At 40.2% G+C, this 14,445-nt stretch overlaps 1 protein-coding gene across 4 annotated transcripts in view; it reads right to left on the bottom strand.

Annotated features, from left to right (window-relative positions):
• The window catches only part of DLGAP1 (discs, large (Drosophila) homolog-associated protein 1), a 142,082-nt gene that overhangs the window by 25,379 nt on the left and 102,258 nt on the right, over nt 1–14,445 (bottom strand). For all 4 annotated transcript variants that reach the window (XM_010584844.1, XM_010584843.1, XM_010584846.1 and 1 more), the window contains 2 exons: nt 5,355–5,728; nt 1,440–1,531 (listed from right to left, as the gene is read on the bottom strand). In XM_010584844.1, coding sequence (XP_010583146.1) covers nt 1,440–1,531; nt 5,355–5,728 — 466 coding nt within the window. The remainder of the gene's footprint in view (nt 1–1,439; nt 1,532–5,354; nt 5,729–14,445) is intronic.

Raw genomic sequence — 14,445 nt, 5'->3', positions numbered from 1 at the left:
TTGGAGGGGTGGGGGAGGGTTGGGCTTTTGGGGTAGTTATTTCCTTTGTCCTCAGGCTGAAGGGAAATGGTCCTTCAGCATCTATTCTAATGTGCTCATTTATCTAGTGCTGGAAGAGTTGTGGGTAAATGGGGCTAAGGTCTAACACATAAAGAAATGTCTGCCAGCAAGAGATGTTTTAGCAGGTTAATGAGGAACTTGGTAACAGCCTAGCAGGGTCATTGCAAAATCACATTTCTTTTTGCTGAAATCACTTTAGCCTTTTAAAACCACAAGAAAATACTCTGCTACTTTACAGGGAGATTTTGTTGAATTGAAAATGGTGTAGATAACGTTATTTTTGAGTATTTTTAGCAGATGTAGGAAAAAAGCAGTGAAAATGGACATCTCCTCTACTTGCTACTGCAGTCAGCGGGCCAGAGGAGGGCAGAGGGCCCTAATTTTGTCAGCTCAGATTTGCTGCACCCAGGTTTTCTCTGGAGAGGTTACAAGTGTGACTCTTCCCTCACTGATCAGCATTACTGCCCCGAGGCTTCTCCTACACTACTGTACATCGAGTTCTCAACAAAATGGCTCCAGGATCTGAAAGTTATGCTGTGCCCAAGTGGCTTGTGAAAAATGAACAAAGACTTGGGTGGGTGCTTGTGGCTGCAGCAGCCTGCATGCGCAGAGGCAAGGAGAGTCTGGCTTTTCTTCAGCCACTGAGTCCAATTTTGGGGAGGAATTAAGATTTGCAGTTGTGGTCAAGCACTTAGAAACTTTATGTGTCTGGAAAGTGCTATGCACAGTTATGCTGCCCTGCAACGTAACTGCAACTTGTCATCCAAAAGAAACATAATCCTTAAAGACAACTATTCTAGATTTTTTTTTTTTCATTTTTATTGGGGCATATTTGTTTACTTATTCAGGTTACACTGCAGATTGGAGACAGAACCAAGTTTTACAGCTTGCTTTTTAATCTCAACAATTTTTTGCAATGGAGCAGTTGTAATGCAGAGATGTCTGGGTGAGATACCTGAGCTAAAGCAATCAGTTTTGCTCTGCCATTGCACTGCTCCATGTATCTGAAATTATTCTGCTGAAAAACAAGGTAAAGTTCCCCATCAACTCTATGCTGCTGCAGCCATCCAGAGACTAATACTCCAGCTGCATCACCTTTTGCTGTTTAGGTAGATTTTCTAGGGAAGAAGACCTTATTAAAAGTATATTGACCTTCAAAATATGTGGCACATTTCTTCCAGGTCTCCCACTGGTCCTGGAAAATCCCCTCTGAGAAATAAAAGCTACTGCATTTATAAGACTCAGCTTTTCATTTGGGTGACCTAACAATTATTCCTGGAAGCAAGTTTATATGGTCATGCATGCAGGAACTAGGGCTCTTAAAAATTAGTTGCGGCATAATTATTTACTTTAGAAAAACGGTATTAACTTTTACTCACCACTTCTCCTCCTCTACTTGAACTCCTATGGACTGGAACTTACTGGTTGCTTTATTTTCACCTGATTTGGTGGATTCTTCAGCACCATCAACCTTAAAAAAATTAACCAGCTAATTAGAATGTATTTTAGCAAAGATATCACCCAGCTACTTACAATTTCTATGCATGATAACTATTAAGTGTCTGTACATATAGCTTGTATCATAAGTACCTTCATGTAGTCAGATAGTTTATCTGTAGTGTGCCCATTTCTGATGTTACTAGTGAGTATTCATCATTCTTGTTAATTTATAAGGCATTTCTGGTAAGACATTTAGCCTGCAAAATGCAGGTGGAGCTTATCCAGTATTTTATGGAGGCTGGATGCTTACATTTGCCAGAGCAAATCTCTGAGCAGCTGTAACTCCACTTACTGTGCTCCACCATTTGTTTGATTTTATCTGTTAGTCTGTATGTGCATGCATATGTGAACTCATGTCAAAATTATGTGTTTATTTTGTCTAAATGTTAGTGTCCCGAATCAGAGCACTGTATGGATAAGATTTAAAGAAAGCAGATGCAGGTCTTGGATGCATTTTCTTTACTGCTTCATCATGCAAACAGGTGGTCCCCCAGAGCACAGGCAGGAACTCTATACCATCTTTGCATCTCTAAGAGAAGATTTATACCAATGATTTAAAATTTAACCATATGTCCTGGTTTCAGCTGTGATAGAGTTAATTTTCTTCCTAGTACCTGGTATAATGTTGTGTTTTGGATTTAGTATGAGAATAATGTTGATAACACACGGATGTTTTCAGTTGTTGCTAAGTAGTGTTATATTAAGTCAAGGATTTTGCAGCTTCTCATGCCCAGCCAGCAAGAAGGCTGGAGGGGCACAAGAAGTTGGGAGGGGGCACAGCCAGGGCAGCTGACCCAAACTAGCCAAAGGAATATTCCATACCATATGATGTCATGTCCAGTACATAAAATGGGGGGAGTTGGCCAGGAGGGGTGGATCACTGCTCGGGGACTGGCTGAGCATCGGTCAGCAGATGGTGAGCAATTGCATTGTGCATCATTTGTATTTTGTGGGTTATATTTCACTCTCTTTTTGTTATCTTCCTTTTCATTCCTTTTATTATTATTATAATATTTTACTTTTTATTTCAATTATTAAACTGTTTTTATCTCAACCCATGAGTTTTAGTTGTTTTCGATTCTCCTCCCCATCCCACCAGCGAAGGCGGGGGGAGGAGTGAGTGAGCGGCTGCGTGGTGCTTAGTTGCTGGCTGGGGTTAAACCATGACACCACAGATGTGTCTTTGAGCAAAATCACAAACTTCTGGGTTCAATCAGTGTAGTTATTAATTCCCAATGCTATATACGACATTGTTAGTCAAACAAGAAAAAAAATTTCTGGCACACAGAATTTTTGTACCACAGCAGTGTTACAAAGTGACCTGTGGATCCACTCTGACCCCGGGTGTACAAAATCTCCAGATGTAGTTAGCGTCTGTTCCACCAGTAAATAAACTTGTTGTTGAGAGCCGACTGAACAGCCTATGCAGGAAAGTGCTCAAGGAGGGATGGGAGTTACAGAGCTGTTCAGTGAAGTGAGGTACTTACTTGATACAGAGGCTTTTGGGGAAATACTGCATCTTAAATCCCATAACTGACAGAAAGAAGCAACCTTTTGATGGAAGCATTTTTCTTTGCTTTACTTTACTTGTTTGCTAAACAGATCTACAGCAAAGGCTTGTGGTGTCCTAAGAGTGACTGAGGGGTGCAGAAGACACACATGGAGGTTCATCACAGGTGCACATTAGGTTTATTTGTTAGAGGAGGAAGCAAATCAAGAATATGCTTCTGGCTTATGCAGCTTGCCCTGCTCTACAAAGATGGGCCAAACTATAATTAAGGTGTATACCTGGTCTGAGTTCAGTCTAAGCCTAAACCAGGCTCCCTTTACAGTCAGTGGAGAGAGCCTGACTCCATACTGCCAGTCAGAGGGCTGACAGCCTACCTACCTATTTTAGGCAGTTGCTTCTGAGAAGTGATTTCTGGCAGCAACAGCTCTCTTACGGTATTTCCATTCCCACACTACTCCTTCAGCTGTACCAGCATGATGGCTCGTGCAATGATGCTGCAAAATGGACCAGACAGTGGACTAGCAAAGTAGTTTTCCTTTATTTGTGAACACTGTCTGACCCTAAAAGTCTCATTGATGGGCACAATTGGGAGAGTGGCACAGTGCACGGGCAGGAATCCTGTGAGGCTGTATCACTGCTGAAGGTTTTGCTTCATGCAGTCCCAGCTTTAGGCATCTCCATTGGTTTGTACACAAAAAATACGCCGGCAGACCCTCACATACCAACCCCAGGCAGCTTTCACATATTATTATGTTGGTCATCTGTAAATTTCAAAGTTTTAGAGGGAGATTGTCAAAGGCTTGAACAGCATTCAGGGCTCTATTTTCCTCAGATCTCAGGAAACTGAGGCCCCTATACCTCTCAAAAGCAGCTTTTGTTACTTGGCAGCAACACTAACTTAAGAAGAGACAGCAGGGAGACGGTGTCTCAAGAGCCATGATTCACATTACTGTTGTTCATTTTGGCTTCTGCAAACATGGAGATTACTTCTTTCTATCCATTATTTTAAAGGGTGTTTGATTGCTAAGGAGTCTTTGTTGCTTTGCTCAGTGAAATGAGGGATTACAACAATAAAATGGCACCTTAGACTTCGCTGGGAATGAGAATAAGTAATAGAAGAGCTTTCCTCTATCCCTGTCCCACCTGGATATTGCTCCAGTGTTTAACACTGATCATCAGCCCTTCTTTCAGAATATACCCAAAACAAATGACTGTGAAGCAGAAAAAGGCTACAATAAAGGCAGTGAACTGAACCCACAGGCAATAGTAATTATTGCCCTTCCAAGAAGAAGTAAGAAAAAAGTCACAGTTTCTTCAGGACCTGCCCCTGCGATGGCATACTTCTACACAACGCCTCTCATCTCATCAGGCTGATGCAGAGATTTCACGGTAAATTCTTAGGCTTTGCTAATCAGATAAACCTGTCCAGGCACATAGTGCTGTGCTTACAATCTCCATCTGCAAGAAGAAAAATCATGTCTTCTTGTGAAGGTTGATAAGCTATGGATTGCTATTCTGTTTGCTTGGGATTCTTCTCCCATCAAAACATGTGTTGATTCTCAGTTGATTGTAAGTTCAAGTACTTTGTTGCAAAAGCTAATCCTGCAAGCAGATAGTTGGAGTCCTATGCACATTCTTTTGAGAGGGTGGTGGTATGGGAAAGATTAATTAAGAAAGCAGATTACATTGGTCTAGTTTATTTGCTCTTCTCTTTTCTGCAAATAGGAGTGAACCTTGGCAGGGTTAGTTTTCTTGTTTCATTCCACTAGATGTAACAAAATGTAATTTTCTTTAACAAGGGCAAATCAGAAGGAACTTACCCTCTGCTCTTGAGGCTGAAATAGGAACAATGCTGCCTCATTCAAGTGGCTACCAGTCATTATGAAATGCATGAATAAGCAGTGACAATTAATTAAGTAAGGCTGGACGAAAATATTTTTTGGGTGATAGTGTAATGTAAATCATTGTTTTACACATTCCCTTTCAATGATTTAATTCATGCCTTTCTGACCCCCGCTGTGTTATGATTCATAGATTAGTGCTCATGTGTGTAATTTAACAGAGCTGACTAACAAGCAGCAAGGAGACTTAAACAAATCCTTGCATCTGATGTTTTTACGATAAATTAGGAAAACATCATTAGTACCATGCAGAACGATTACGCTGCTGCAATTTCTACATAGGTACCTGTCAGGAAAAGAAGAAAACATTGCATAATGAGCAGTAAAACAGATGTAGAAATCCAAAACAATGGCAGGCATATAATCCATGTCCTGTACTGTACCTGTATTCCAATAGATAAGCATCTGTTTTTCTTGAAGTGGTCCTTCTTTCTATCTTCTACAGCAACGGTGGCAATGGTTGTGGTAGTGGTGACGGTGGCAGTATTGTTCCCTACATGTTGACTTGCAGGGCCATGGATCTGTGCATTGGCAGCTTCAATAGCAGCTGTTAGTGCCTTCATACTGTCCAAGCTCTCTGTGGAATTGCTAAGTCCAGACTGACTGATGATATCTCCCCTCTGTCCATGCCCATCCATATATGCATCTTGGGCAGACTCTGTGCTGCTCTGGGCTGTGATGGAAATAAATGGTTTGGTGGTAGTTCTTGGTGGGACTGGAGGCGGTGTCTTCTTATAAGTGGTAATGCAGGATGACACTGGAAGAAACATATGAGAGTTCTTGATTTATTGACACTGCAGGGAAAAAGGATGCAAATATGATCTCAAAACATCAGTGAGCATGGACAGAGCAGACTTAAGGAGGATGCTTTTAGCCAAAGAGCTCCCAAAAGCTCTAACGTAAGTGCCACGGAAGTACCTCACCTATCAGTGTCCTCTGTTCCTACTAATGAGTGGCAGAATTGCCAGTAGAGGGAAAGAAATTACCTATTTGCCAAGTTCCTCCGTAGCCTTTTTAGGATTGTTTTCTCCAGTATATTTTCTCTAACTGTTCTAAGTCCCATGGGAACAAGTCCTTCCACGAAAACATTTGTTCTGCTCATGGCTTCCAAACAAGATTCACAAGGATGATGAGTCTCCAACCACTTATCCTACCTATACTGTACTTCATGTGGTTTTACTGCAATTGTTTTCTGTCTCTCTACCCTGTCCTACTGTATTTACCAAGCTTATGTAGAATTTTAAACTACATTTTTCTGATCAGAGAGAGATCCCCAAACCATGCTAGGTCAAAGTCTGTTAACAGTCACCGTGCTTGGACTCATGTATTTCTTGCTATAAAATGTCTCACTTGTTGCACAGACTTCTCAAATACTTTGAAATGCTTTGTAAGCTGCTGAGGACATATTTAAAATAACATTTTGCCACGCCTAAATTTCTCATCATAAATATAACCTATCAGTTAAAAAAAAAATACTTAATTTTACACACAGGCTGTTAGCGTAACGAATTCAATGGCTAAAGCCTGTCAGTCAGTGGGACTACTTAAAGGAAAGTGTAAGTATAAATGTTTGCAACAACAGAGGCTTTAATAGAAGTTTATGAGGACTCATCTTTTCATATTTTGAAGGCCATGCTCCCTTTGTAAATACTGCTATATGGATTTAGAAGCTTAGCTTGAGGTTTCCAGCTTATAAACTATTGGCTTGTGTATACACAATTACATGCAGAAAGTGGTACGTGGAGATAAAAACATCTTCCTTTAAAGGGATAGTTGGCAGCTCTGCATTACTGAAGTCCTGGAATGCTTTCAAATGAGGAAAGAAAGTCCATTAAGAACAAAAAGCAATCATGATATGCTCTGTTTTTTAAGAAAATAAATGCAGGCATGAACCTGTGCAAAGTTCAGACACAAACATGTTAACATAAATTCTTATTAACAGTAATCATATGGCAAGAAGTGATTCATCAGATCATTTTAATTGGCAGATGTCTATGCCACCCACATAAAAGGTAACTCAACTCTACTACAGCTGTTCTGCTCTCTGCACTGTATGTGCTTGTCGAGCCAGAAGCCATTATGGTATTAATTTGACTAGCTCAGATCCATATGGCTCATATCTCCCGATAGCTGTAGGAATAGTTATAGCATAAAAGGTGTTTCCAGGGCATGAAATCACATGGGATTTTTTTTTAAGGACTCTAGTACAAGTTTCTGATAACATGTCTGAACCCATGTTAAACATGTTGAATGCTAATGGAAAAAGGGTGTTTCACTAAGGTAGTGAGGGTTTTGAAACTATGATTCACTTCTGAAGATTCAAACAGAATCTTTGAGAGAAGAGACGGCTAAAAATGAACTTGTCAAATTTTAACTCTGGGGAAGTGAATAGTTGACAGGGGTTAAAGGTGTTTTTTAAAGTGCTTATGACAAGACAAATATCTGGAACTAACAGAAAGGATGACAATTTTACAAAGGGGATTGTGAATTTTTTGCCGTTCTTCACTTGTTTTGATGCTGCCAAAAAGCATTTGTTGTGAGTGCACATTCAGGTAAATCAGCTGCTGTCGCTACGCCACCAGCATTTACTCTGGGACTTATGGAGAATTGTGGAGGCTGCTGCTTGGGTGATGATATCCCAGAAACAACACAGGTGGTTCGTGGTCTGGAGAATGTTCTCTGAGTGGTGGAAATGCAAACTGAAATTCACCACTGAAGAATTCAAAGCACATACACACTTGTATATCCAGGTAACGGTTTGGGAAGCCGGTGACAACCTTGCCTAATAGAGGTTTGTGTGCAATGCTACTTTGCAATTCAGCAAAGTGTAAATTGCCCCATTTAAAATATGCTAGGCAGGGTCATTGTGGATCTCCTGGGGAGATGCCAGCACCTTCAGGACCTCCCAGCAAGGCACATAAGTATCATTTTTCTTACATAGCAGATAGGGAAATGATAATGAAACACACTTGAAAAGTGCTCTTAGATAGGAGAGCAAGCTTCAAAAATAAAAAGCAAACCTTAACAAGACTGGTCCTCACATCACTGGTCATCCCCCACTAGAAAGAGAGTCAATAGCAACTGTCTATTGACAGCTACTGGGCACTCTGGACACAGCAGTACAAATACAGAAATGCCTGATTAAGATGTCTTTCATTCTGTTGGTAAACGTACTCAATGAGGAGTCTAATCCACAGTGCAATGAAAGATGTTTGCGCTCAGCTAATTAAATGTGAAGTTATTCTTAAGAGGGGGAGGGAATTGACAAGTCATACGGTGAAATTGTAAAGAGAAACAGCAAACGTTCTTTTAGCAAGTCAAAACAAATCCTCAGTTTCCTGGAGTCATGCAGCACATACTGTACAGCTCTGGAGAAGCAGAGTGTGCAAGTCATAAAAGAACCCCAGGCACTTCATTACTGGAAATGATGTAAGCTCCCGCCGCTCCTCTGCAGAAACGACAACAAAACAATGCTCGGGCCGCTGCCGCCGTCGGAGGCAGCTGCGCTCTAAAAGTTGTAGCTGGCTGAGCCATCCAAACGGCTGAAGCACAACAACGAAAGGGATTTGGTGCACCAGTTTTTCTCTGGGTGCGTTCAAGAACCTGGCAACTTGTGACAGGGCAACCTGAAGGATCTGTCAGCTGTTCAAGTGGCTACAGTATTTTAAATGCTAAGCTGCTTGAAAAACAAAATGAATACTCCCCAAGAAACTGGTGCTCTCTTTGTGCAGCCAAGAGACCCTGAGCGTTCAGTCAGTGCGGGAAGAGCACATCACGTTGCTTTCTGTCCCCACGGGCAAAGGGGAAGCTCATCCATCCAGCTCTCCTGCAGCAGAGGTGGGCTGCCTGGCAGGACTCAGAGGGAGAAGATTACAGAATCATGGGACACATGAAAAAAAATGGAGAAATCCTCACTTCACACACAGGGAACTTTCAAGGGGTTTTGCACATGAAAGTTAGTTTAATTCACATCAGGAAGTGAATTTAAAGGGATGTCTAAATTCCCTGATAAATATGTTCTTGGACACGTACCAAGGAGCGAAGTTCTGTACGGAAACTGATCTGACTGGAGAGTCAAGTCAAAGTAGTCTCATTCTTCATTAAAATTGTTTAGACGTGGAGTTAATCAGAAATATCTTTTTCTGAATAGCAAACGTATATATGAACCCTCAGTTTGTCATAATATACACTAGCTTTTAGTATTATTTTCCAGAGCACACATGCTGCTGGAGCAGGTATACATTCCTCTCCTAAGGCATATGCAAGGTTTAATCCAGAAACTAGTTAAGTCATGTGCAAGAATCCTCTGACTCCCAAAGCACCTTGAATCAGGCCCACCGCTTCCAGCTCTATCAATCTACCAAGTAATGCTCTCCTTTTCCTTTTGATCTTTATCCTATTTCTGTGGCCTGCCTTCGGGTCACAGTTTAATTCCAAATACCTAGAGAAAAAGCACTTTCTCCAGATTAACCAAAAAAAAAAAAAAAAAAAAAAGTCTTGGTGTTTGTCCTCCTAGCCAGTATTTCCAAACAACTAGCTCATGGGACAGGAATTTGGAACAGGGAGTGTCAACTACCCAGTTCAGAAGGAAGTCTAATGATAAAAAAAATAATCCCAGATTGCATAATAATAAAGGCTTGAATTTGAATGTTTCATTGTAAGAGCACTTTAGTTGTTTAAACATGCTCACTAGGGAGATGAGCCCTCGGGAACAAACATCAGCACACAAACACAAATTTTCAGCTCAGTGAATGGGTGCTCAGGAGACCCCCCAGGGCAGATTAATATTTGTGAAGAGATCAAATTCATGCAGTACTTTGAACAGTTCGAGTGATGAGATATATAAGCAATATCTTTCTAATTTGGCAGTCTCATGTAAACTTGGTTAACAGATACAAGAACAAATGAAAGTGCAAATGTAAAGTTAATTAACATAATAGTGTTTCTCTTGAGAAAAGGGACTAATTCCACAGTTTGAAAGGAGCAACAAAGGACACAACTTGTGCACAACTAAGTATTAGGCTACAATGCAGGAGTTCTTCCACCCTGCACAGATGGACCTCGGTGTTCTGATTTACTGTCTATTAAACAGGTGTGTTAGCAGCAATGCCCTTGCATCTCACACAACTGCAATATGAAACACAGATGTAGGCACATACAAGCAGACCTGAGCCACACAGCTGCAGCCCCCAAGCCCCCCCCAGAAGTGCAGTGCTTGGTTTGGTTTGTTAGACTCAGAGCTGTTATTCTCTTTACCATGTACTTCTTTCCTTACTTTGTTGAGGTTTGGGGTGGAATGCTTGGAAATAGGAGTTTCAGATCCTGTATTGTTGTTTTTACATGCAAAAAATTGGTATGAAAACAGAGCATGCATCTTCTTAATAAAAAATTACTTTCATATAGCAGATGGTTTCTGAAGATGTAGAGGTTTACTATTACAAAACTGGAATAAAGATTTTTATAAGAAGTTCTAAACTGCCCAAGGGAATAATACCAGAGTGAGTTATGGATGTCGTTATCCCAAAGAAAACTACTGAAATCTATGTACCACACCATCAGGAGTTCTGCCAAGGCCATGCTTTTTCCATATACCTACCACCACCAAGCCAGATATCTTATCTGACAACAGTCTAAGCTATACTGGATTAGGAAACAGGCATAACTGATAACCAAAATCCTGCAGAAATCTAAACAAAGTATCTAAACTATTTTTACTGTACACAATAGCATGACAGATTTAATATCCCATGTACTCTGAGGTTAAAAGCTGGTGCTGGTGACCTTTTCTTAAGCCTGGACACTTTTCTTTGCAAGTAGGGTGCCTCCAGATTCCCAGCTGGATACAGTAAAGGACCTTCTGAAACCTAGGAGAGAGATGAGACTAAATATGACTTATCCTGCAGCTCAAATGGATGGTGTTAGAAAATCTGCACGTGCATAGTCAGTGGATGACAGGTGAATATTTCTCCAGCAGATTTTTTTTTTTAATGTCTGATGTTGGAAGCTGCTGATGCCAGTCAAAAGTTTAATTGCTATCCCAGGGAAGCTGAATTAGTGTACAGAGAACAGGTGAGACAGTCAAAGGTGTCTGCTAAATGCATTTTATCACTAGGATATCACCACAAATTACAGATGCACAGACAAAATTCAGTGCACGTAGGCTTCCTATGAGACTCACTTCACTCCTTGTACTATATAGCTATTGCTGAACTTCTCTATACATAAAAATTACCAGTATGTTAACAGCACACAACTTAAGCAATTAATCTCATTTGGCCTCAAAGCTAAGAAGTCTATAAACAACTGAAACTCTGGAAAAATGATTTCACATAAACTGAAAGTCATTACCCAAAGTGGATCATTGCTAGGATGGCTTATAATACATTACTTCTAAAACCTGTGATCTTTACTGGTGTCAAGCCATTAGGACTCGGCTTTATCTTTTCTGAAGACAAAGATGAAATAGGTAAGAATATGACCATGTGCAAACCCTAGATTTAATTTCAGTTAATGCATATGAACTGCCTTGCCTTTTCATCCGGAGTGAGCAGCAGGAGGGGACAGCAGTGGCACTCGCTTCTGCCATTGCCTTGCCAGCAGCTGTGTCCATGAGATCGAACTTCACCATCCCTGTGGAGATGGTGCTTTACAGATGGGTTAAATCCTGGCCATTGGCCCACGGGACGTGATGAAGCTATGTACCCTCAGATAACATAAGAATAGCTGCTCAAGCAGAAATTCGGTCAGGCTGAGAGGGAAGTCAGAAGTGAAACTATTTTGGCCTTGTCCTTAAATGCTGGCTACCAACAAAGCCTCTGGAAAAAGACCACCACCAACTGCAGGGATGAGGATGTGAGTCTGTTCTGGACAGATGCTCTCTGAGAGCTTTGAAGATTCAAACTGCTTTGAAACAGTCATGGTAGAAGGTGTCTGATACAGAACATCAACCTCTACATTCAATGAAGCATGTTGGAGAAGAGTGAAAAAAAAGACAAAAACAATACAGCAGTGTGGTCTTTTTTAGTTAGCATGTGAATTATTTACCATTTTTTTCATCTCTACAGCATTTTTTTTCTGAGAAAATCAGGGAAACGCTGCTTGACCTATAGCTTAAACTAAGTCTAGCAAACTGTTCAAATGCTTTCTGCACTCAAATACTTCACCAAACCTTTCATACTCCCCCCCCCCCTCCATTTTGGAGCAGTCATGGAAAACAAGAAACATTATAAGTTTAGATAAAAAAAATGCTTTAAACTATCTTATGCTTCAGAACTTACGTGTCATGAAGTCACCATGGTAAGAAAGTCATAAGTTTTCTGAATATCAATACATTAATCTTATAAAAGGCATTTATGGAAAACAGAGGAAACCTTGTGAAATATGATATTTATCCCACTTAGACCAAGAATGTGTAACAGTAAATAAATGTAATAATATGCAGGTTGATGAAATCAGATTCTTTTCCCATATATTTTCCAGGAAGCAACTTCACTGGCACTTTGATGTAACACTTCATTATGTGTTACTGCAGCACTCTCAAATTCCAGAATTTGCATCTTTTTTCCTCTGGCAATACTGTTAATAAAACAAAATGGGCATTTTTTTTTAATGTGGAGTTGTGCTAACCAAATACAGACACATACATGTAAGCAGCTATTTAAGTAAAAACACAGTGCAAGAACCAAAGCCTGGATCTTCAGAGACACAGAGGGTTGAACTCTCTGCAAGTATCTAGCCACCTTAGCTAGGAAGATATATTTAAAAATTTTCAAATCCAAGCATACTCTGAAAAACTGATCACTTATTTTTTTGACTACTGAGGAACAGTTGAATATAAAGGCTTTGGCTACAAGTGCACTTTGCAAGTTCTTGGGGCTAATCGCTTGAAAACTTGTCTCTTATTTACATTTCTGAATTGGATCTGGATTCTTGAAAACTTGACCTGAACTGTGAATACACAACCTAATTTCCAGACTGTACCTGCCAGTAGGTCTTTCAACATGCCAAAAGTGAGCACACCACAGTAGAGCCCACATTTGCCACACTGGCCATATTACTGTAGGTGTTATTTCTTAAAATTATCATGTAATATTTGTAGCTACTGGTGCTGGACACATTAATGTACTCTTGTATATATGGTTTCCCTTTAGTTACAGATGGAATATTTAATATCTGAGCAGCCAATACATAGGAGACTTGAACCCTATCAAACCTGGAGATATATCAGGGCAGATTTGTGGTCAGAACCAAGCTCACATGTTACCAAAGCTCTTCTGAAGCAAGTACTGTGGGTCATGCCCTCCTTTGCAGTTCATTTAGAAGCACTGCATTTTGTCCTTCCTGAGCATCTGCTGTCCATCTCTCATCCTCCCATGGTGGCAATGGAACTGACTGATGATAAAGCAAGTTTAGCAGACAGTTATCTTAGGAGGAGTTTGTAATGAATTTGGTGGAGAAATTGCAGGTTGAAATTGTACAGCTTTTTGCCACGTAGGAGGTTGGACTAGAGAATAATTAGGATTCTCGTCTTCTAAATCTGTGGATCCCAGAAACTAACCTGTGAACTTAGAGGAGACTTAAGCAAGCCAATTATCTGTCAGTAATCTAATCGTGGAGCATTTAAGTTACCTAGCTATTAATGTAGTTGGACATCACTGTTTTCAACCTTACTGCAAGGATTTTCTTTTTAAGTTCTTCACTGCAACTAACTTTCAAAAGGCAACACTTGGCTGGGGCATTGACACTTCAAAGTGTGATTTCTGTACAAGAAAAAAATGACTGTAGAAGTTGTTCCCTCTTTCTCAATCTGGAAATGTACCTTCTTTGTTGGCTGCTGATGCTAGCAAGAAAACAAGCTTCTACTGGTTTTTACTCCCAGTGGTTTTTTGAATACTTAATAAACTTAAGGTAGGGTAAGCAGAATTCTGTATCATTGCACACATTGGCATCAAGCTGGTCTCACAGAATTTGATTAGTGATGCATCTAAATTAGCTTAGAAATCAATTAGTTTAAATTGCTGCAAACCTACCCCTGATGTGGACATATTTAGAAGTGGACATGACTGATAAGATCTTTTTTTAAACTTAAATGAAAATGCAGTGGAAATAAGAGTGATTCCCTCAAAGAGTTTATTCCAATTAACCTTATCAGTTCAATGATTTTACACTGATTTCCTTTTATGCCATGGTGTGCAAACAAGCTATACATTGTTATCAATTACATCCATTTGAATCCACTGAAAACTGTATAGGTGCAATTTAACCTAATAATAATTTTGCGAACTGTAAGACCCCTCTTTAATATTCTGGGTCAAATCAAAATCAGTTGTTGGGGTTGCTCTATTTGAGTTCATTTGTGCCTGCCTGGTTTGGTTACTTTTACACCTGGGATTTTTCAAAAGGTACAATAAAACACGGAACACAGTGAGCAACATTGTTACTAATGAACTTTTCAGAGCTGACTCACACTGGGGA

This window comes from Haliaeetus leucocephalus, unplaced genomic scaffold, assembly GCF_000737465.1.
Source record: "Haliaeetus leucocephalus isolate CR32 unplaced genomic scaffold, Haliaeetus_leucocephalus-4.0 Scaffold1007, whole genome shotgun sequence".
Classification (NCBI taxonomy): Eukaryota; Metazoa; Chordata; class Aves; order Accipitriformes; family Accipitridae; genus Haliaeetus; species Haliaeetus leucocephalus.
The sequence above is the reverse complement of the archived record's forward strand: the minus strand, read 5'-3'. Positions and strand labels throughout refer to the sequence as shown.